General features: G+C 32.5%; 2 protein-coding genes across 8 annotated transcripts; both read right to left on the bottom strand.

The window, feature by feature from the left end:
* Window positions 1–3,440: 3,440 nt before the first annotated feature.
* On the bottom strand, window positions 3,441–15,372 carry LOC143044269 (ras-related C3 botulinum toxin substrate 2-like). 7 transcript variants are annotated; one of them, XM_076216198.1, is made up of 6 exons: window positions 15,215–15,367; window positions 12,532–12,603; window positions 6,693–6,764; window positions 4,920–5,037; window positions 4,326–4,388; window positions 3,441–3,846 (listed from the first exon to the last, which is right to left on the bottom strand). In XM_076216198.1, the coding sequence occupies exons 1-6, from the start codon at window positions 15,247–15,249 to the stop codon at window positions 3,550–3,552; spliced, it is 657 nt and encodes a 218-aa protein (XP_076072313.1). In that variant the 5' UTR covers window positions 15,250–15,367; the 3' UTR covers window positions 3,441–3,549. The 7 variants fall into 7 exon arrangements, with proteins under 7 accessions (XP_076072313.1, XP_076072314.1, XP_076072316.1 ...); XM_076216199.1 differs by lacking the exon at window positions 15,215–15,367 and adding an exon at window positions 14,191–14,970; XM_076216201.1 differs by lacking the exon at window positions 15,215–15,367 and adding an exon at window positions 14,201–14,965.
* A 98-nt stretch (window positions 15,373–15,470) lies between these two features.
* On the bottom strand, window positions 15,471–21,777 carry LOC143044270 (ras-related protein Rac1-like). The gene is made up of 5 exons (XM_076216205.1): window positions 21,679–21,777; window positions 20,993–21,064; window positions 19,471–19,588; window positions 16,857–16,919; window positions 15,471–16,438 (listed from the first exon to the last, which is right to left on the bottom strand). The coding sequence occupies exons 1-5, from the start codon at window positions 21,711–21,713 to the stop codon at window positions 16,136–16,138; spliced, it is 591 nt and encodes a 196-aa protein (XP_076072320.1). The 5' UTR covers window positions 21,714–21,777; the 3' UTR covers window positions 15,471–16,135.
* Between the last annotated feature and the right edge of the window lie 1,528 nt (window positions 21,778–23,305).

Here is a 23,305-nt window from a genome sequence, read left to right on the forward strand (position 1 = left end):
TCCATCTTCCCATAAAATCCAATTTTGGACAATATTGAAGCATACAATATATACAGTAGTCAGTTCTAAATGTACTACTTAGACTCAAGTCTCCTTTTATGATTCAACTTAGAGAGAGAAAACAAAACAGTTTCCATTTCCTGGGACTGTATAAGGTGTGACATAATCAATGAAAAGATGTCTTGAGAGTTTGCCATTTTAATAGAAAGTACAGAATAAGAAGATTGTGAATTATTTGAATGTTTTAACTTTTGTTAAGTTTTGAATTAGTCTGTGGTCTACCAAAGGATCCAGAGGGAGACCCTTTTCTTGGGGGGGGGGGGGGGAATGATGATTATATAGGGAATAACTGAAACATGACTGGAGCGCCCCGTCAGCCCCCCCCCCCCTTTTATGAAAAATGCTGGATTCGCCATTGACTACATGAATAACCGTGATCACATTCAACTGTATAATTATGACTGTTCCTTGGTGTGGGGAATAATGATATGTGGCAGATGAACATAAGGAGTCATGGTCAACCAGTGCACCGGAGTTTACCCCGCATGTCCGACATGGTCAATTTGTAAAAAGAAATGCGAAATATATTGCTTGCAGAGTTTTTTTTCTGTGTTCCCATGGCTGGACGGAACTTTTACGCTAAATATGTTATCGTTAACTATGATTTTGTGACTTTTGAATGAAGTACCTGTGATTATTTAGGACATTTGCTTTGACCTCACTGATAATGGAATGTTGAAGCAGACGAAACATGGCGTCGGATGTTGTTGTCATAACTTCGGTAATTTCCGTGGTACAATAAAATTTAAATAAGCTACACAAGTAGCCAACATTTCTGAATTCTTGTTTTTGCAAACAAATAAAAATTCATGTCGTATTTAACATCGAATTTGTTCCGTTCTGCCTGTTTTTACAAGAATGCGATTGAACGAGAATTTTGGCAGCCATTAATAAAAAATAATCGTACGAGATTTAACGAGAGTGACGAAACTTTTCAGATGGGTCGTCTAGCAAGAGTTATCGTTCTTTGTCCCAAAACGATGCTTCTACCATAAGTGCCAGCATAGCTGGCATATAATAAAAAAAAGCATTCTAGCAAAGGGGAAGAATAATGGTGGTCAGAGGCCAGAATTGTTTTCCTTAGGTTAACTGGGTAATTGATTGTTATGCACATTTTATCGTTCATTAAAACGTTTTTATGATTCATTTAAGGTGATTCTAATTTCTTTGCGAGGAACCAAAGACGGAGACGCCAGAAAATTATTAAGAACTCGTAACTTGAAAACTATTACGATGCATCTTAAGGGGAAAATAAGACCGATCTACGAACAACCTAAGGGAGCTTTGATTTACACTCTTTGAATGATCTTAGGAATACCTTATCTTCCCCTTAATTCAATACTTACGACCTCTCTTAATACAATTTCTTGTTACCGGCCCCTGGTGTCTTTCGTCCCTCTTTTATACTATACGAGCACACTGATCTAGATTCTATACGTACTTGGTAAGGGAGAAAACATGTGAACCTACCCAGACACAATATTCTTGGATCGCGTGAAATGAAACGCACATGTAGAATTGTAACTGCTACTCCGGACAACACTTTAAAAAGGGGCAAAACAATGCTCTTCCTTTTTAGGGTGTAATAAGTTAATGTATTTAATATTTTTTCATACCATGCTACATGTATTCATGTATGCTCATGCATATTAACATGTGGAGGCATTACATTTTCATACTTAATTAAAGAATGATTTGATTTAATATTTCCAATCGAGCAATACCAAAAAAATATCCGTTTGGTTTTCAGCGTTGTTCAAAACACAGCTGACGTTGCAATTTCAGTGTTGACGTGATAATTAGTTTCAACATCACCACAACCACAGTGTGTGGAGTCCACTAAACTGCAAAGGAATATGTGAGAATTCAATGAACTTCAATGAGTTCGTAAACTGAGAGCATGAAGAACTTAACCAAGACGATATCCTACATATATTTTGGGTACGAATTTGTTTTTGAAACATGGTAGAGGACACGACCTTCTTCTCAAAGCGAAAGAAGGACGACACACTAGAATGGTAATTCAAGAGTAAATTTAAATTTCAAGAAATCTCTTAATCACCCCCCCCCCCCCTAAAAAAAACAGCAAAAAAGCAAGTATGCACACGCTCATCTATTACGATATTAATTCTAATTCATTGTGTACACATTCCTGTTTTTCCGATTTACAACAAACGGTATGTGTACAACGCACTTCTTTATTTATTAATGCGTAGTTATAGTATACATCTTTAAAAGGGAAGTTCCTCTTTAAATATCCAAAATGAGGTTCTGTCTTAATTACATGTAGTTACATGTATTTATACACTAAAAAGTTAAAAGAATGTAACAAGTTATAGTGTACATGCAGCAAGTTAAATTGTATCTTTATCTTCAAATATTTTTTTTTACTAGCTTTTTCCTTGTTTGACCATAAACAATATTTATTATATAAAAAAGAAGATGTGGTATGATTGCCAATAAGACAACTATCCAGAAAAGACCAATGACACAGACATTAACAACTGTAGGTCACCGTACGGCCTTCAACAATGAGCAAAGCCCATACCGCATAGTGAGCTATAAAAGGCCCCGATAACACAATGTAAAACAATTCAAACAAGAAAACTAACGGCCTTATTTATGTAAAAAAATGAACATAAAACAAATATGTAACACATAAACAAACGACAACCACTGAATTACAGGCTCCTGACTTGGGACAGGCACATACATAAATAATGTGGCGGGGTTAAACATGTTAGCGGGATCCCAACCCTCCCCCTAACCTGGGACAGTGGTATAACAGTACAACATAAGAACGAACTATAAAAATCAGTTGAAAAAGGCTTAACTCATCAGATGGACAAAAATACAATATAATCTATTTAAAGTTAAGTTGAGTTTATAATTAGATCTTATCACTGATATTCAGTATTGACAGGTATGTATCGTTTTTTTCCCGAGACATTGTTTGCATACAAAGTCTTCCCTGTTTGCATAAAAAACAAATTCTAATAATTATTACCTGTTTGAGGAAGATAGTAAAACCATACTTTGCACTGACGAAAACCTATTATATCCTCATCGCAAACATGATCAATTCTTTTGTCCCCCCAAAAAAACAAAATTAGATCAAATAAACATTTAAAAATCCATTAAATAAACAGCAACAATGAATGTAACAAAAGCAGCTCCAAGATCAAAACATGCACTGGAAAGTGACACTCGAACCCTACCAAAGCAAAAACCAAGCTCAGCTGATATACGGAAAGTCTAAACATAACCTGAAGATGTTCGATTTGGCAACATCTTCTGCAATCTTAATCAGAAGATATATAAGGTGCTGTTGATCTGTTTATGGCAGTTTCGTACTTTTTGTTTTTGAATGAACAACCCAGTTTCATATTTTAGTACATTTCTTCTGATAAATATCCACAAAGCGGTAACAAAATTGTCAGTGAAAACGAGTATTTATTCTTATAACACGTGTACTACAAAAGTGAATAATTATAGTAAACCACACTTCCCGTGACCTTCTTGTCTTATTTTCTTGTGATGTAAAACTATTCTAATAGCATCATCAAATACTTCTTTTAAGCCCTCTTGTGTCATTGCAGAGCATTCTACGTATTTCTCGGCTCTTATTTTCTCGGCCAGTGCTTGTCCTTGTTCGTATGTTATAAAAGTTTGTTCATGTTTCTGTGACTTGTGTTTCATTCTTTCATATGTATTTCTTAAGTCAATCTTTGTTCCGACAAGTAACAATGGTGCGTCATGACAATGATGTCGGATTTCGGGAAACCACTGAAATGTAAAAAGAAGGGTAAATGTTACAGAAGGTGAAATGACAGTAAAAAGACCTAAAACCTTAGTGTCCTAACCATAATCAACATGACTATGCCACTATTGGAGTACGATCAGCCTACCCTTCCGGAGCACAGGTGACCATCCCTATTTTTTTAAAATGGGTTTAGGTTTGCCCAGTCGTTACTTTCTTGTTAGATACATGTATGATAATTGTGCAGGCTTGTTTGTTTTTTTAATGACATTAACACAGAAACGTATATCCTACAACTCTTTACACACACTTTATGATTGTATATGTATTCAATTTTCAACAGGATAACTATTATCTAGCAATGCTGCATCTGAAATCTGAAATATGGAATCTAGTATATGCTTTATTCTTGTTCTTGCCCATAGCAGATGACTTTATATCGGTACTCATTGAAGGGATATGAGCTAATTAGAGCATATAGTTTATAATCCTTTATTAAACTTACTTTGAGTTCAATATTGTGGTAACTAGTTGCGCCTTCAACAGTGAAACACAAAAGGAATATGTCCTGTTAAATATGAAGTATATGCTTTAAAATATCTATGTTATAGGAAAATAACAGTTCTAGTTGTAATTTGAACAACAAAAATGGAAGTTTCGGACGTTGCATGCAATTATACCTCTTCCTTTAAACGTGATACTCTATATGCATGTAACAAGCCCGTATTAAACGTCTTATAGAAAAGTTGAAAGTATACTAGTAATTTTTATCAACTAATATTAATTAAACCCATGATAAAGATGAGATTCGCGTTTGGTCGTGTGGCGCAAGATTTCTTATAAAGTTCTGATATTTAAATTCCAGTTCGTGTGTAAGTAAAGTGACACTTTCGCAGCACGTATAAGATCCCGTGCAACAACTCTTTTAGAGGTCCGATAGACGGTGATCTTCGAATGACAGTAAACATTGTCCATCCTTCACAATTCGGAAAATTTACTTTTATGTGCCTATACTCATTCGATTTTTTGTTCATTTGAGAGCGTTCTGAATTCCATGCAACGTTTGCGTTTGTACATATGTAGATGTGTGTAAACTTACTGTGAGTGGATACGACAATGGTCTTAGTCTGTCGTAGTCCTCTTGTCCAGCTGTATCCCACAATCCTAGCTCTATACAGTTACCATCTACCATTACATTCGCATTATAATTGTCAAATCTATAGAAATCATAAGCTGTTATATATGTATTTATCAAAGTTGTACAAAATCGAACATGTAAAATGTTGTTTGTTTATAGTTAACACGTGTTTGGTTAATTATAGTAAGGTCGGTTCGATTGGGGTATTGAGTTCATGCACGAGTGAACTCAGGTGGTTTAAAGTCATTCGAGCCATTGGAGTCAAAGTGTACAGTAGCATTTTGCCAAATAAATAATATTATTAATCATAATAAATAATATTTATTGTCAGATTTGTGGACCACAAGTATGGGGAAACCAGTACAAGCTGCTTAATACAAATTTAGCTATATATATTTCTATAAACTTTCAACAATATTATACTCATATTTATAATAAAATGTGCGCTTGTCTCTGCAAGTGGCGTCTCCCATGTAAGAGTTTGTGGTTATTTGATAAATATTTTATGTTCGTTTGAATTGTTTTACATTGTCTTATCGGGGCGTTTTATAGCTGACTATGCGGTATGGGCTTTGCTCATTGTTGAAGGCCGTACGGTGACCTATGAAGTTTCAAGATACACTTGTTAGTAGTTTGCAATCGAAATTTTACGATGTAATCATGAATTACAATGCAAATGAATAATTCTTAGCAAATAATGTTAAGTCTGTTACAGGATTTTTTCCGTTGGGTAGTAGATAGTTTGTCAACAGTAAGGGGTTAGTTTAGGATAGTCCTTTTTCAGCTAAGTAGGTTACAGCACTTAAATATAAAAAAGAAGATGTGGTATGATTGCCAATGAGACAATTGTCCACAAGAGACCAAAATGACACAGACATTAACAACTATAGGTCACCGTACGGCCTTCAACAATGAGCAAAGCCCATACCGCATAGTCAGCTATGAAAGGCCCCGATAAGACAAAGTAAAACAATTCAAACGAGAAAACTAACGGCCTTATTTATATAAAAAAAAAATGAACGAAAAACAAATATGTAACACATAAACAAACGACAACCACTGAATTACAGGCTCCTGACTTGGGACAGGCACCTACTTAAATAGTGTGGCGGGGTTAAACATGTTAGCGGGATCCCAACCATCCCCCTAACCTGGGACAGTGGTATAACAGTACAACATTTGAACGAACTATAAAAATCAGTTGAAAAAGGCTAAACTCATCAGATGGACAAAAATACAAGTGGACGTGGCCGGGTACTTGTACTATTAAAGCACAGATATGATATCCTTGGTTCAAATCATTACATTTGACACCCAACTTAAAGCCAACAGTTGTTAGAGGAAATATATATACAGGATATAAATGTATATTGTGAAATTCAAAATGATATGAAGACTCTTGAGTTTGGGGAAGTGTTATGTGATTGCTTCTTAATAGATGATTAGCCAGTTGTAACCGGTTAACCTAGATATGTACTTCTTTGATGTAAAAACATACACCTCAAACATCGCCGCAGCCTTAATTTGTATCCTGCTTATCGATATATTTTAGTATTAAAGTTTGCTTACATGTACTTCGTAATTTTCAAGTGAAATAGTCATGTACATTACAAGCTGAATACTATTAAAATGTTTTGCTTTCATTTTAGAATGCAAAAAGTAAGAATTATATATAGCATTGATAAAACAATTGTGTATTAAAACTACATGGGTTTTGTATAATAATAATCTTACATTGAAGGAACGTGTTCATGTTGAAATTTGTTGTTAGCATATGACATTAAAATACATGTCTTTCCTACGTATCTGAAAATAGAGAAAACATTATGAACAGATATATATTTGCGAAAAATACCAGTCGAGAACATGTTAAATTTCGCCAGCCGTAAGGCGAGGGAACAATATTATAATAAAAAAACTTCTCTTGACATAATATGATTGTTTTTACAATTTGGTTTAATTAATTCGCTTATTGGTTTATGAGAGTTTATTATAATTTATTAAAAACGTTAAAGTGTGAATCGCCTTTTTGTGTGTCAGGGTATTTATCTCGAATAATCAATGGTCTATGGTTTAGTTCAAACTTTTTTTTCGGTTTTTAACTAATTTTTAACATTTTAAAATATCTATGTATCAATTTAAGCCATTCGGCAATCCTCGGTAGTATCCGCTACTCTCCTTGGGGGAACGGAATCGGCCGAGTTGAGACGAATGCAATGTAGGCATCATCTATCATAAATGAATACGTTAATATGTATCACCAGTGTGTTGATATGTGGAACAGAAGTTATCAGTACTGAGCAATCGGAAACTATAAACATTAGAAGATGAGGTATGATTGCCATTGAGATGGTTCTCCACCAGAGACCAAATTTCATAGAGAAGTTAACAACTATAAGTGAACGTACGGCCTTCACTAATGAGCAAAATCCAAATCTCATAGTCAGCTAAAAGTATGTTTATAAGTCACATGATACTGATAGACAGTAAGAACTTGAGCTATTAGCTTGAGGAAGCGTGGTAAATGGCTAATAAACATGTTTTACCTTTAATTTACTTTTGAATTTAAACAAGAATGTGTCCAAAGTACACGGATGCCCCATTCGCACTATCATTTTCTATGTTTAGTGGACCATGATATTGGGGTGAAAACTGTAATTTGGCATTAAAATTATAAAGATAATCTCATCGGGAACATGTGTACTGAGTTTCAAGTTGATTGGACTTCAACTTAATCATAACAATAACTTGACCAAAAACTTTAACCAAACTTTTAATCTTAAGCGGGACAGACGGACGGACGATTATGCATGACAAATTGCGGTCACATTAACACGAGCAACACTCAATCCCTATACATATTACATTGATGCTTATCTATATCATTGAAAAACGTAAAAAAAGATAAGTATATGTTTGTGTTATATCGTTAAATTAACGTTTACTGTAGCGTCTCTTTTCATTTATTTTCAAACACATATTGGATGAATCGTTATACATGTATATATATATAACTTATGTACATAAATAAAAGAAGAAGATGTGGTATGAGTGCCAATGAGACAACTCTCCATTCACATGGTAAAAGTAACTATAAATAAGTGAATAACGTTACTTACCCGTCTCCTACAACCACACATTTTATATGCTGCATCGTCATGCGATATATATATAACCAAATAGTTTCTCCTTAACAATAAAGATTATTTTTCTTTTAATATCAAAATACTTGGTAAACAAAACACCCGGAAATATGTACGATCATATTGTGTAAAAAATCATTTAAGGACATAAAAAGCGTGGTATGATCGACTTATATTAAACAGTTTACGCGTAAACTTGTAGGAAATGATAAAACATTATAGTATACAAATTATTGTTTAGTTATTAGCCAACTTATTTCAGTCGTTATTCAACATTAATTTAAATGAATAAGTGTCCCTCGTCCGACCGTCTGTTCAATTCTCTAAGCTGGTTAATGAAATTTCTTGCCCCACTTAGGGTAACGTTAGGCAGGAATGATTAATATTACTTGATAAATAAGTAAAAATTAAGTTAATCTTTTTTTTCGGCAAAATAACAAAAAATACACCAGAAGCAGTCAACAATCCAATATCTGGATGATAATGTTACGAATAAACATTATTCATAAAACTACAAAAACATAAAAAGAGCGATGTAATCAAACAATACATACAAAGTCATGTAGTTTAGCGTATTTTCATATACATTGTACATGTACAAACGTATATACATGTTTATATCGAAATAAACTTGTATGAAATGATTAGACATTATTTGTAATAAATATAACGTTTCAATATTTGTGCTATGCCCTTTTTTTGTTCTTTGTTATTGTTTGTGATTATGTTTAATTTTACAATTAACTTGACCTGTTACATCTGTACAGGCGGGTTAAACTATTTATTTCTACTAAAAAAACAGAAAATTTCAACGGGGAATGTGTCCAAGGGGAAACAAACCGACTTAAAAGCAATACACCGCTCAGGGCAACCAATAAGTGTACAAAACAGCGAGAAATGCCACACCCGGAGTAGGCTTCAGTCGGCCGAATAATGTATACTTTTTACAGCGAAATAAACGCCATATTTAATTACAAAATGTGCAAAAGCCTAACTAATTTATATAATATATAAAAGCTTGTGATTCTTTAACAGGGAGATGTGTACAATTAATGTGGCGGGGTTAAACATCTTTTGCGAGATTACAGCCCTCATTCTATACCCTATTAGTCAATGTAGAATAAACAGACACACATCAATACGCACAGTAACACTCCGTTTTTAAAAGAATTCGGAGTTCTATGCTAGAAAATGTACAGAAGAAACTATGCAAATGACAAGGATCAGAGTAAATTTTCATTATCATAAGACTACTTTTAGTGTTTAGTAGTTACATACATGCCAGCTCAATACCTCAAATAAAATGATCTAACGATTATATGTATGTCTTGAATAAAAATCCACCGCAATATACATGTATATATCCGTTGAATAATTAATCGCATACGGTATAGAGGCGTTTAGTGTAAAAGCAATCAATGAATATTATTAAAACGAGCATATCAAATCATTTAAAGGTTCATCTCTAATTTTCTTTAATACTTAAATATATAAAATCATTTATACGTGACAGATTTAGAATCAAAGTCTTTGAATATATTAAATTTTGTAAAATCACACATAATCACAAAGTGCATAAACACGTTGTTTTGCCCTTCTTAGTCTTTGTAGTGGTCAGTACTGTTCTCACTGCTTCATCGAAGGCAGATTTCACCCCTTTCTGTGTTAGAGCTGAACACTCAATATATCCAGCCGCATTTACTTTATTAGATAGGGACCTTCCGTCTTTGTAAGAAACAAACGAATTTCCTTGGGAAGATGGCTCGTTCTCTGCATCTTTGTATTCTTCTCGTAGATCTAATTTTGTTCCTATCAGAATAAAAGGTACAAATGGACAGTGATGTCGTACTTCAGGAATCCACTGCAAAGAAATATGCATCATGATAATACATTTGTTCACATTAATCTGTTGATTATTACAGATAGTTTCTTGAATTTAATTACTGAAAATTTTACAAACTGAGGGCGTAAAACTATCGCACTCAAAAATATAATGTATCTTTTAATTACAGTGTTTTTTTCATGTTGATAAGGAGGTGTAATATGACGACCAGTGAGCCAACTATCCGCCGTAGTTTACAAGAATGTACGTAGACCTACATTGAAAATTTCACGCTTTGCGCTGTACATGTTTTTATGGAGCCCTGATACGCATTTAAGATAATGTGATTTTTATTTCAAATCAAAGATAAAAATTGGGATTTAAAAACTAAATGTTCAATTATGCGTAAAAGAGAGACTAAAGATACCAAATGGATCCTCATAGTCCATAATAAAAAAAAAAAAAAAAAAAAAAAAAAAAAAAAAAAAAAAAAACTGACAATATCATATAAGACTTCAACATTTCATAAAAACTCATTTACCGAAATTTCAACAGATCTAGATTTCTTTTCTTTCGATTGGGCCCCCAACAAAATACCAATTCAAAAGTCCGAGTCACCCTTTTCCCGCCATTTAAAAAATAAAACTAGATATCCTGAAAAGGAGCTCAATAACCTATCAATAGTTCAATAGTTTCAGCTTATTTTGTTCCCTACTAGTGCTCTTCTGTTTTATAGTATTTATCTTAAATTCCAGATTTTTTTAAATTTCAAATAAGAACTACATCCGTAACTACAAAGTTAAAATTTTCTATAGATTTGTATTTAGATTTTGCTCGAAATCAAATAAAACATGAAAATACAATGTTTCCTGTATCCCCGAAAATAAACAAATAAACACTAGACTATAGGTATTTACTTTATCTTCAACGTTCTGAAAACTGTAACTGTCATCCAAGGAAAAGCAAATCAAAAATATATCCTGCCAATAAAATAGAAATACAATTTAAAAAAATGTTCTGCAGATGAAATATAGTAATACAAATTAAAAAAATCAATAAAATTATATATGAAACACTGTTTATCAAGCTCGGATGATATTTTCTTGTAGTGAACTTCATTGTCCTCCTTTAAACATCTTATGGTCCTACACCATCTATGTTTTTATAAAATTGGTCAGCAACAAAATGTAGTCTGTTTTTTTTATTTACAAAATTGAACATTCATTATTTATTTTTTTACACATATCCTAAAATTAATCATAAATTGATGCACTTGATACGAGTTTATATAAAACTGAAGCAAAATATAATGCAGGAAGATGACTGTCCATAATCAAACAAATTATAAAATATTTTCTACACTATTAAGATTGGTCTTTTATGTTATATGCTACACGTGAGTTGTAGGATTCGTGTAGCATAGTCTGTATAGTTTTTCTATGTAGTCTTGTGTGGAGTTGTTTGTCGCATCACGTTTTTATGTTGTTATTTTTGCCATGGTGTTGTCAGTCGTTCTTCATTTTAGCATCTCCCTTCTTCTTCTTCAATACATGTAGACACATTTTACTCTCATAATAATGCCCTTTAAACATTCCATTTTTGACATTTGTCCAAAAATAAGACACATGAGATAAACTTTTTCTAACATAAGAGTTATACGTACTGTTTCCTTGTACGCCGTATGACGTAATCCGTCGTATTCCTCTTTGCAAGCAGTATCTACCAGACACAACTGCACGAATGTTTCATCGAGTTGAATATTATGTTTATAATCATGAAGGTCGCATCTATAACGAGTAGTGTACCGTTGTTCAAATCACTGTTTTGACAAAAAATGAGGTAATAATACAATAGTAAATACTGTAACAGAATTTGTTTTCTTAACTTGACTGTACAGACACATTTGTTGTCTTTTGCTAAGGCGGATACTGTAAACCAACTTATTTTCGCGAGCATTTATTTTTGCGACTATCGCGAGTAGAAAAATAACGCGTATATATATATCCTCGAAAATTTAAAACTTGGATCGTTACTTAAATAACTACATCTAGTTTATAAGAAAATCGCGAAATGAAATTGCCGCCAAGTAGTATTGAAAGGACTAAACGCAAAATCAAGTATCTTCGAAAATAAGTTGGTTTAAGGAGGTAGACCTAGGTTAAGGGAAATAACTCTTAAAATCATCAATACGTTTGTGTCAACCATTTTCAAAAATATATTCTAAGCTTCTAGGTTACATAGATTATTTTCAATCTGTTTCAGGTAAATGCTTAAATTACATTGATGAACTTGACTTTTACAAACGCTTAACTGATTTAAAGAGTTATCTCCCTGAACCAAGGTCTGCCCCCTTAAATAGATAGCATCTTGTTCATTACGACCATGTCAAATCTTCTTATTTTCATTTTTTTTCTGATTTGCCTCTCGAGCCTTTAAATAATAATGTAGAATTTTGAATTAAGTAATTTATGTAAAAATATTTTGTAATTTTTTTCATCTTTCTTTTGATTATTTACATGCATAAAATTTCGTATGCTGATCTATTGTTCCTGTAATTGCTTAGACATACGTTAATATAGTTTTTTATGATCTTAATAAATATGCTTACACAAACGGTACGTATTCGCCTGGAAATTTTTTCTCAACGTAGCTCATTAAGAGAGATGACTTTCCAACACCACTAAAACATAAATTATCATTTTGTTTACCAGCTAACTCCTTACATATACATCCAATGATGTCGGATATTTGGAAAAAAAGGGTTCCCGGTGAAGGTTAATCTAGAAAACCACTTCGGTGGAAGAAATTATATGAAGTTTGTTTTTTTCAGCCAAAGTATGCAGGCATTGCAGCAGGTATGATCACGGATTATTGAAAAAATACACCAGATAAAAAATCGAGGCTTTTTTTTATTTTTCTATAATTGTTCAACCTGTATTCGTTTGACTCGTAACAAACACCTATCTACCTAGTCTTTGATATACCCGAAAACACATAGTGCAATCACTTTCCACTGATCAAAGGTGAGTTTTTTTTCTAATCCTTGGACTCAAGCTATCCACATGCACTGCGATCAAGGAATGACTCCCAAAGTTCCGTAATTATATGTTGTTTTATAAGTAGGGGATATTATCCCCTACATTGTAGCTCTGTATATAAGTAGGGAATATTAGCTCTAGCTCTCTATATCAGTGGGCGATATCACCTCTTAGCTCTAAATATAAGTAGAATATTACCCCAAACTCTAGATATATGATGGGGATTATATTAGAATGAAATTCAAAACAGTGTAGCTGTGGCCATTGATTGACACATTAAAATCATCCCTTGACTGGGACAATTTAGGTGAACGTTTGTATGTAACGACCAATGCTCACTATGTACTTTTTAAAGACACTTAAACTATGGGGTCACCAAAGGTTCTCAACACCTAAATAAAGTAATTCGAAAAATTAATCAGAAATAACACGATATTTTGATTTATATCAATTATATAAATCAAAACACAAAGGTTATTCCTGATTAATTTTTCGAATTATTTTATAATTAAAGGCTTTGGTGACCCCACAGTTTAAATGTCTATCGTAGGTACGTCGTGAACAGTGGTCGTTACAGACAAACGTTCACGTAAATTGTCCCAGTCAATGGATGATTTTAATGTGTCAATCAATGGCCACAGCTACACTGTTTTGAATTTCATTCTACCTCCCAGCTCTATATATAAGCAGGGTACAGTATCTCCTAACTCTATATGTAAGTAAGGGATATTGCCTCCTAGCTGTAAACATAAGTAGAGGATATTACCCATAACTCTATACATATTCGAGACATGGCAAGTTACAATTTTATATATCCGAGTCTATATAAATAGATGTTCTTTTATAATCAAATACCCGGTAATCAAAACTCATTGTTCTTATCATGTTTTAAACATGTATTCGTTCGACTATTAACAAATACCGATCTACATTATACTATTCATATATGAAGGAACATAGTGCAATCACTAGATATTTCACCACATAAGAATTAAGTGAGTGTTTTCTTGTAGTTGTTTCCGTAATCAGATGCTGTTTTATAAGTAGAGAATATTACCTCCTAGCTTAACTCCTAACATGCATGGTGTACCATTTTTTTATGGTTTCCCTTCAAATAGGTATGCCTTCCATTGCTTAGAAGTCTGATCGACCAGTATATTTAGATTTTTGACGTCCCTTAAGAAATTCAGTTGCTCCCATTAACCTACATATGTAGCTAGCCTACGAACCTCTCATTACCTGCTATTTGATCCATCATAGTTTAACCAAAGCTACTGCGTGCTAGGACATGTCCACATACCAGATGGCATGCACTTAGAATTTCGTGAGCCTTTGCTGCTCCGAGATACACACCAGATCGCCTGGTTGGTAATGTAGGCTGAACATATTTACTCCCTCGGCTTTCTTTCTAAAAAAAGTCTTGCTAACCAGCGGCATAGGACATCCATAGAACAATCCCAAACACTAGCTAGACGTATGACAATATCATGTGTTACATGTACAATACCACCCACACACCTTAACATTTACAATTCTGCGAAGATATATTTTTCACGTGTTAGAAATAGGATCTCAAACGGTCAGTGACTTTACATTACAACATGTTTAATTCATGGATATGTGCCATAATGTGGTATGATTGCCGATTATCTATTTAACAGAGTTCACAAGACGTGGAGTTCGAATTACAAAACTAGGTGCGTTTTTTCATTAAAAGTGTGTGTTTTTTTAATTCAAACATATGCACACCGATGTGCTCTTCAAGTAAGACTCTATTTCTACGTGAATTCATATTTTTAAGTGAACTGTATGATCTGGCGCTAAAAACTTAAAATTCAGTTTGCCAAACTTAAGAAAAAACAGGAGCGAGGGCATTAGAATACGAGACGACTGGGTTTGGATTTGATATTAAAAATAGGAGATGTTATAAGATAGTCATATGGGACAATTATAGAACGACATGGCGTGAATATAAGTAATAATGTGACCATACAACCTTCAAATTGAAAAAAAAACCAGACCGAATAATCAATCTATTGTATATCCGAGTCATATAATGCAATTGCTGATCGTTTTGTCTTTAAGTTATTTGATATTTTGTCATCTTGTTGAAAATTTCGCTATGTTTAACCGTAAGGAATTTTTTATCATTGTTGAAGGTCGTACGGTCACATTCAGTAGTTCAAGCCTTGTTGTTTGGTCTTTGGTAGATGTTTGTCTTCTTGTTTTTGATATTGAGTTAAACTGACTTACCAGTCTCCAACAACAACTAGTTTCAAAGCCTGCATAGTTAATTGCAATGAAAAAGATATATAACGTATGTTGAAACACTATATGTACTCAAAAGACATATAAAAATGTAAACGTGTCGGATGTCAAATAAATACTGAACATAATAAACTATTAAACATATTTTATTTTCATTATGTACACTAAGTACGTGTACATTAAATTGGAAACTATCCACATTTATCAATAACAGCATGTATTTTCCTCCACTAAAGTCTAAATTATAAAAATTTACAGAACAGAGAATTAACACCAAAAAAAAAAAAAAAAAAATGGAAACAATAAAGAAGAATAGATCAGAGAATGGAGACTTAGAGATTTGAGGACAATGAACAGAGAAAAAAAAAGTTTAAAAAAAATCCTAACAAATAAATGAATAAATAAATTGTGTCCCCTTCTATCTCTTTAAATTGCCCACTAAACATGTTTCGGTGATTTAATTTAGTAGGTACAAATGTACATGTACTCTTAAGACAGTAAGTTAAGGAGCTATGCCGTTTTTTAGTGAGCAATAATTACCAAATGTGTTTCAGAAATGAACAACGAAAGACAACTCTAAACGACCAGCCAAGACTGTTGCTGTATCACTATTCTATATACAAATTAAAACTATACTGGTTCATAAAATCGAATGATTTAAAACCAATTACACTGTTCGGAAAACCGAATTCTCTGTTTTTCTTTATAGACTGGCCCACAAAATGGAATGTTCCAAAATTAACATACGTGAACTTAATCATGAAAAAAAAAATATATAGAAATTAAAATTAATCACAACTCATTTTGTCATATTGCACAGTAAATTTTGCACAAAAATGAAGAATTTGTAACCTCAATTTGCTCGCTTACAATCTTTCGTACAATGTATGAACATTGTTTCACACGTTACAACACGTGACACTTTTTATGTTTATGTTTCTTGGTTTTGGTCGGAACTAACACTGCCTTAATGGCTTGATCGAACACATCTTTTACCCCTTTTTGTGTCTTGGCAGAACATTCAACGTATTTGACACACTCCATCTTATTGGCCATTGCTAGACCTTGGTTGTATAACACGGCTGACGTTCGTTTGTCTTCCTGTTTTCCTTCGGCATTTGACCTGGTGGTGTTTTCCCGAATGTCCAATTTGGTCCCGACTAATATAGTTGGAACGTCTGCACAATGATGCTTGATTTCTGGAAACCACTGTGAAAAAATCGAAAAATGCTGTTTTTTTAATTCCCATTTTTTTTAACAACTTGGCGTCGGTATTTTTTTAAAGGTTAAATTCTTACAAGAATTATATCAATTTTGTTACTCTATTAACTATTTGAAAATATGTTTGCTACTAAGCAACTAATTTATATTATTACTATTATAAAATGTATATCTGTCTGTATTTAGCTATTTAAGGACAGTAACAGTCATAGTATTAGGAATGATAATCTTTAATTTAAGTATTTGTTATTAATGCTCGAATAAAATATCTATACATAAACTATAAATGACTTTTAAGACGGATTTTATTGCATGCCCACAGACAACTCGTTTTTACTTTGTTTTCATTTGTTTTTAAATTAGATTGTTAAAGATTATACAGATATAAATATCTCATAACACATACTTTATGTTCAGCATTTTGAAAGCTAGCTTGATTTTCCAAGGAAAAACACACCAAGAACACATCCTGTGAAGAAATGAAGTTACAATTTTGAGCTTTCTAAAAAGCTATTGAGTGCTTCGCTCTATCCTAATTTAATGTACAATATGTGTTCATGCGGTTGTTGATTAAGCATTTGAAATTGGAGGTGTGCCTCTCTAGAGGTGTCTGTTTTTGACAGACAATGCATTTTGTAACCATCGTGCGGGAATATTGTTTAGCAAAAAAATCGTGGATATTGCAGATTAGTAAAGAAAATAAACACGTATTAATAATTGATATTTCAATATTGAATTTCAGTGTGCAAGAAGTGCATAATTAAACGGACATGAATTAATGACAGTTGATCGGAACTGACATACACATAGCTAATTTTCCTGCATTTGATGTCTTCCTGAGACGAAAAAAGTCTATAATTCTTTATCTCATTTACGCCAATAGCTGTTGATGTATCTCTACCGCATCATAAAGCAACCAATCAGAATCTATATATGACTTGTGATAATTAATTATTTCAAGATGGCGTGTAGATCGAATAAAACTAATACCTTCTAACCGTGATGAGAAGCAAAAAGGTAAAGTGTTACAGGGAGAATTATATTAAATCATTGAAAACATATTGGGAAGTGTTCAATCGAGGAAAGATATATTTTGTCAGGTTTTGTTTTAGTGTAAACGCAATGATCTAAGCAAAATTTGTGTAAAAAATATGCTTTAAACAAACAACCAACGCTTTTACAAGCATCCTAATAAAATAATCAAATAGAGACACATCGCTTAGGGATGACATCAAAAGTTCAATGAAGGATAACAGACTTAATTCAAATAGTTTTTTCACTGACCCCCCTACCCCCCTATTAACTTAATTTGGGAAAAATTGATTGACCCATATGGATATATGTAAAAATCAATGTCGGATAACCAAATCTTGCAGCAGTTCAACCCCCCACCCCCAAACTATTTGAATTAAGTTTTTTTTTTTTTTTTATCTTACATTGATCTTTTGATGTCGTCCCTTAATCAAAATTACTTTTTAAACATTTTTTAAATAGATATGGGAAAATGTGGTGTGAGTGCCAATGAGACAACTCTCCATCCAAATAACAATCTTTAAAAGTGAACCATTATAGGTCAATTTCAATATTGATGTCTCTATTGAAATGTCAATATTCTTATCGTCCTGTCACCACACATATGACAATTAAATGTGAAAAAAACTGAACAGAGACTATAATAATTAAAAACCAATTGTTCAGAGAACAATTGAAGGTCTTTCCATCAAAACAATGTATTTTGATATGAAAAGTTGTGAAACTAAGTTTAAAATGTCATTTCAATCGTCAAATGATAGCTCCTAGTAAGCTGATTCCAAAAATATATTGTTTCCATACATTTTTTTTTAAATAAGGGAGATAATTTGTTACTTCCGGTTTGAAAAATGTTACTTCCGATTATATTTGAATATTTACTTGACACTGATTCCAAAAATATCTGGTTCTATATACTTTTATATTAAAAAGTACAAAAAAAATAGCTATTTCCGGTTTACAAAAGGTCACTTCCGGTTGTTTTTTACAAGGTTAAATGGTTTGATATCTTTTTCTAAAAGTTGTATATCTTTATCATGTATACATATAGAATAAAAGCAAAGGTCAAAATCTAGAACGTCAAATTAAGCTATGACCTTGAGATCAGTTTCAAGGTCATAAACCAAGGACCTCAAATCAAAAGACCATAGGTCTTTATTATATTTAGTTAATGAGTTATATCACCAAACGCGTATTTTTAAATACAAGAGGGGAGAAAACTCCCTTTTACATTCAACGTACGCTTGCAATCAAAATTTACATCTTACGACATGTCGCAACTAACAATTTAGTAAAAATAATTTGTTGATATCTTATACAGTCTTTGGATATAAGTGAAAATAAGCCAAATTCAAATATTAGAATATGACCTTGACCTTTGACCTTGACCTAATTTTCATTTTTTGGGACCAAGGACCTCAAATCAAAAGATCCTAGGTCTCTATCACTTATGATTTATAAGATAGAAATTCATATCACTTATATCAGATGCATAAGGGGAAATAACTCTCATATGGAGCGGTCATATCGCTTCGGTCAAAATAGGACAAATCATGCGAAGGATATAACGAGCAATTTTGTAAAATAAATTTGTCATAATCTTTTACGGTTGCGAAGGAGATGCGCTAACAAGGAAAACAGTGTTTGGGGAGATAACTCCTACAAAGAAAAGTATTCGTTTACGCAGGGTAAATTTCAAAAGTGCATAAACTGTTCGATATCATATACCAAATATCTAAGCGACATATTGCGAAACAAATGTTTATCGCAAGAACAAAATTAGGCGGAAGAAAAAAAAAAAAAAAAAAAAAAATAATCAGAAGAAAAACAATAGGTCTTTCCACAGAAAAGTGGAAAGACCTAATAATCAACATTAAATTTTCATTGAAAATGGAAAAATTGTCATTATCTTATGATGTATCAAATATTGAAAATAACTTACAGGTTGTGGATAACAGATATAAGTGGCCGTATTTTATCATATAACTTACAGTTTGCGGATAAGAGAGTGGCCGTAGTCTATCATAGTCCTCTTGACCAGCCGTATCCCACAAACATAACTGGACACATGTGTCATTTACTCTCACAATAGCTTTGTAATTATCAAATCTAGATTAAACGAAAAAATAAATGTGTAGACTTCTAATAACTCTCAGAACACCTCATTACATTGATAATGCATTAAATGTCATCCTTAGTTTAGTTTAAACATATTTTATTTGCTGAATTAAAGCAAAATGGATTAGACACAAGTAAATCATACTTATGAAGTCTTCTCCATAATACAATATAAAGTTACAATAATAGTATAATATAATGGACATACATATAAAACAAACAGTTTATACAATATAATATTAGCTTTCATACATTGTAGGTGAACAAAGAGGAGAGAAAGTAAAAAGAGAAACAGAAAGTTTGAAAAGTCGTATAATTCTGTGACGATGACTTGTGAATTGATGACAACGATGACGTTCCGTGTCAGCAATAATAACGCTCTATCAAGGCATAAGAAATGTCCTCCGTTAAAGCTGTCTCAGTGTGATACAACTTACATGTTTGTATGCCCAAAAAGTCGCTGGAGATAACAATACAGTAACTTTTGGTCTTCTTCCAACGACAGTGAAATTTTTGCAAAAGTGGGACGACCGTTATATACACTGATTTAGTCGATTTGCACATTGCAAACGTTCTCAAGAACTCTTTTAAGGAACATAGGTTGCCATTTGCAAGTAAAAATCTCTGTCCCTATCCAGTATGCCCTCACGGTCAATCCCAATTCTGATTTTGTTTGATTTTGTTTGTCTTGAACATGCTTTGAATATACGCTACAAGACTCAAAGCAAACAACAATCAATCGATCAGTTGTTTTTTCAAAGTAACTACAGTGTAGTATCAAATTCAGAGTAAATAGAAAAATGCTGACGATGATAATAAAGGTACTCATTACAGTGGGTACTACACATTTTTCAAGTGTTGTGTTTGTCTCTTGTTCATTTCTGACACTAAAGGATGATTTGCCTTGGATATTCTTTAATATATTTCTATACGGAAGGCAGTTTAACGTCCGAAACTCTGTGCAGGGTATATGAATACCAATTCATGTCCAATCAGAATTTGAGTAATGAATCCTCTGCATCTCATAGGAATGCATTTGAAATGTTTGTACATGTATGTTGATTGTTATAGGGTAACGGGGCTGACCCTATTGAACAAACCTCGCTATCCAGTCACATTCGAATTCCCCGTGCTTCATTCCGCTTGACCTACTTCGCACAATTCAAATATTGGATTTAAACTCATCATACATGTAGACACTAGGCTTGAAATTTTTCGATTGGTTCTCCTCCTAAATATGAAACATTTGCCATAGTACATTTTTTGAACAACAATGATGTAGCATTTCATTGACAATTACAGAACTATATCGTCTTTGTATGAGCTCATAAGCGTCATTGAAAGTTTTTGGGAAGTAATGTAATTAGTCTTAACTGATATATATTAATTACTTACATAGTTGGAATATATTCCCCAGGAAAATTGTTGCTTGAATAGCTCATTAGCAAGCATGTCTTCCCAACGGCACTGAAATAATTTTATAAAAAGATAAAGTTTATCAAAAAGAAAATGAACTGTTTAAACCCGAGCTCATTTCCATGTTTTATTTGTTAACCAAACTAACCGTTTGTGAGAGTCATGATATGGGGTGTTTCATTCTTTTAATCTTTTTTGTACAGATGTTTTTTTTTATTGTTTTTTTTTCATCTATTGTGACCATCATTCTCTATTCTTTATTTATTTTAACTGTGACAGTCATTATCGTTTTGTTATACTAAAGCACCTCAGTATTCTATTTTTTAGTTTTTCCACATTTTTCTTTATTTTTTATATTTTCTTTTTGCACTTAAGCCATAATTCTCATTTCTGTAAACCCTCATTTTTTTCTTTTTGTTTCATCAGTTTTGCACTTTAAAAAGTCTGCTCTTTGGTCGGGTTGTTGTCGCTGTGACACATTCCCCATTTCCTTTCTCAATTTTATTAAAACATTGTTTCAACTTAAGTGTGTTTATATTTTCAATTGAACAAATAATGATGTTCAAGAAATGTTAAATGAAACAATTTATTTTTAAAAATACACCCAAACGCACACATACACAACAGATGAATTTACATACAAACATATCATTATTCTAACTCACCCATCACCTACAACGACACACTTTAAAGTTTGCATTATAATTATCTATATAAAATAACCTTACGAAAAATTTGTTTAAATATGTTAAAATTCTCATGCCTAAATATAGATTTTCTATTAATATATTGTGAAAATTTAATTTATAACCCGGATGTTTGCTTTTAGGTATATAAACCGACAGACCTTTAAATAAATATGTAGTCTTACTTTTACGTTCATAAGATAACTACGTACTTTTCTGTGTTAAGATATATTTGTGCAAAAAGACGACGGTTGTGAATGATAAAATAAGTTTTTGTTTAGAATATATACATTATATAATCGTTATATATTTATGTAGTGATACTAAACTTTAAAGGATAATACAGTGTATTTCTTTTTTTGTTTTTTTTTTGTTTTGCTAAAATTATATTTTTTTCTTTATTTTTGTTTATTTGTTTTTGTTGTATTTAGCTTTTTTTTAATTTAGGGAAAGGGGTCGGGCACTTCAAATAATTTGAAATAAAAGAATTGACTCACCGGACTCACACTTTGCTGCGGATCTAAAATTGGTGCATGTTAATTATAATCACAACACTGGGTCTATTTTTTCCCAAGTGAATCATCAGTTATAAACTCTTAGCATCAGTACTTGCATTGAAATGTGAATATTGTTTTTAAAATTTGATGTGTTGCATTGATAATACAATATCCATGGAAAATTACCAACAGTATGTGTTCCATACTAAAATCTATACTGTCAAGTGAAATAATCTATGGGGATCAAATAAACTTGGTAAGGATCTAGACAACATGCATCAACATTGTAAGCATTTCTTTCTAATGTATGTCTGCAGTCCCAAGAATACGAATCCTTACTTAGTCAAACTATATCCGTAGGTAAAAATAACTTTCTATAAGTTTACAAAACCTGACCACTGCATATGGCAAAATCAAAGGTACTTTATTCAAATGATTTGCACCACGTGACTTTGTCCCTTTTGATCAAATTACTTCCCTTTAAGTTAGCTTAAGATTGAAAATATAATCTATTTTAGATTTGCGGATAGTCCAGTCCTTTTCCGTCATGTATCTAAAACTAATGTATCTTAAAAACTTCCTTTGGTGGATAAATACTAGTGTTGTCAAATCGTACACATTTACCTAACCGGTTACTCGTATAATCGTTCGACCGATTAACCGGTTAACCGGTAGTTGAAGTTTATGTTTGAAGGCCTTATCAAAAGTACCCTACACATCGATATAAGAAGATGTGGTATGAGTGTCAATGTGACTACATTCCATCCATGTCATACATTTACGTTTTTATAATACGATGAATTGAAATTTGGCCTTTGGTTTTAAAAGGCTTGTCTGTGAAGATTCCTGTCGAAGTTTGACTTTTAATAATCAAATACACGGTGTCAATTATGGCGTTTGTACTAACTTCAAATTGAAAAATAAAAAAAAAAACGTCTTGATCTCGTAGAATTGAATATGTCTGGAACCGATGATTCTTCCATTTTGTCTTGTTGTCTCCAAAAATAATGTGAGTTGTTTCAATTAAAATTGATTAATCCTGATATTCGTACCATCAAGTATACATTGATTACATTCACGTTGGCTTGCTTTTACAGTTTTTGATTTAG

This window comes from Mytilus galloprovincialis, chromosome 9, assembly GCF_965363235.1.
Source record: "Mytilus galloprovincialis chromosome 9, xbMytGall1.hap1.1, whole genome shotgun sequence".
Lineage (NCBI taxonomy): Eukaryota > Metazoa > Mollusca > Bivalvia > Mytilida > Mytilidae > Mytilus > Mytilus galloprovincialis.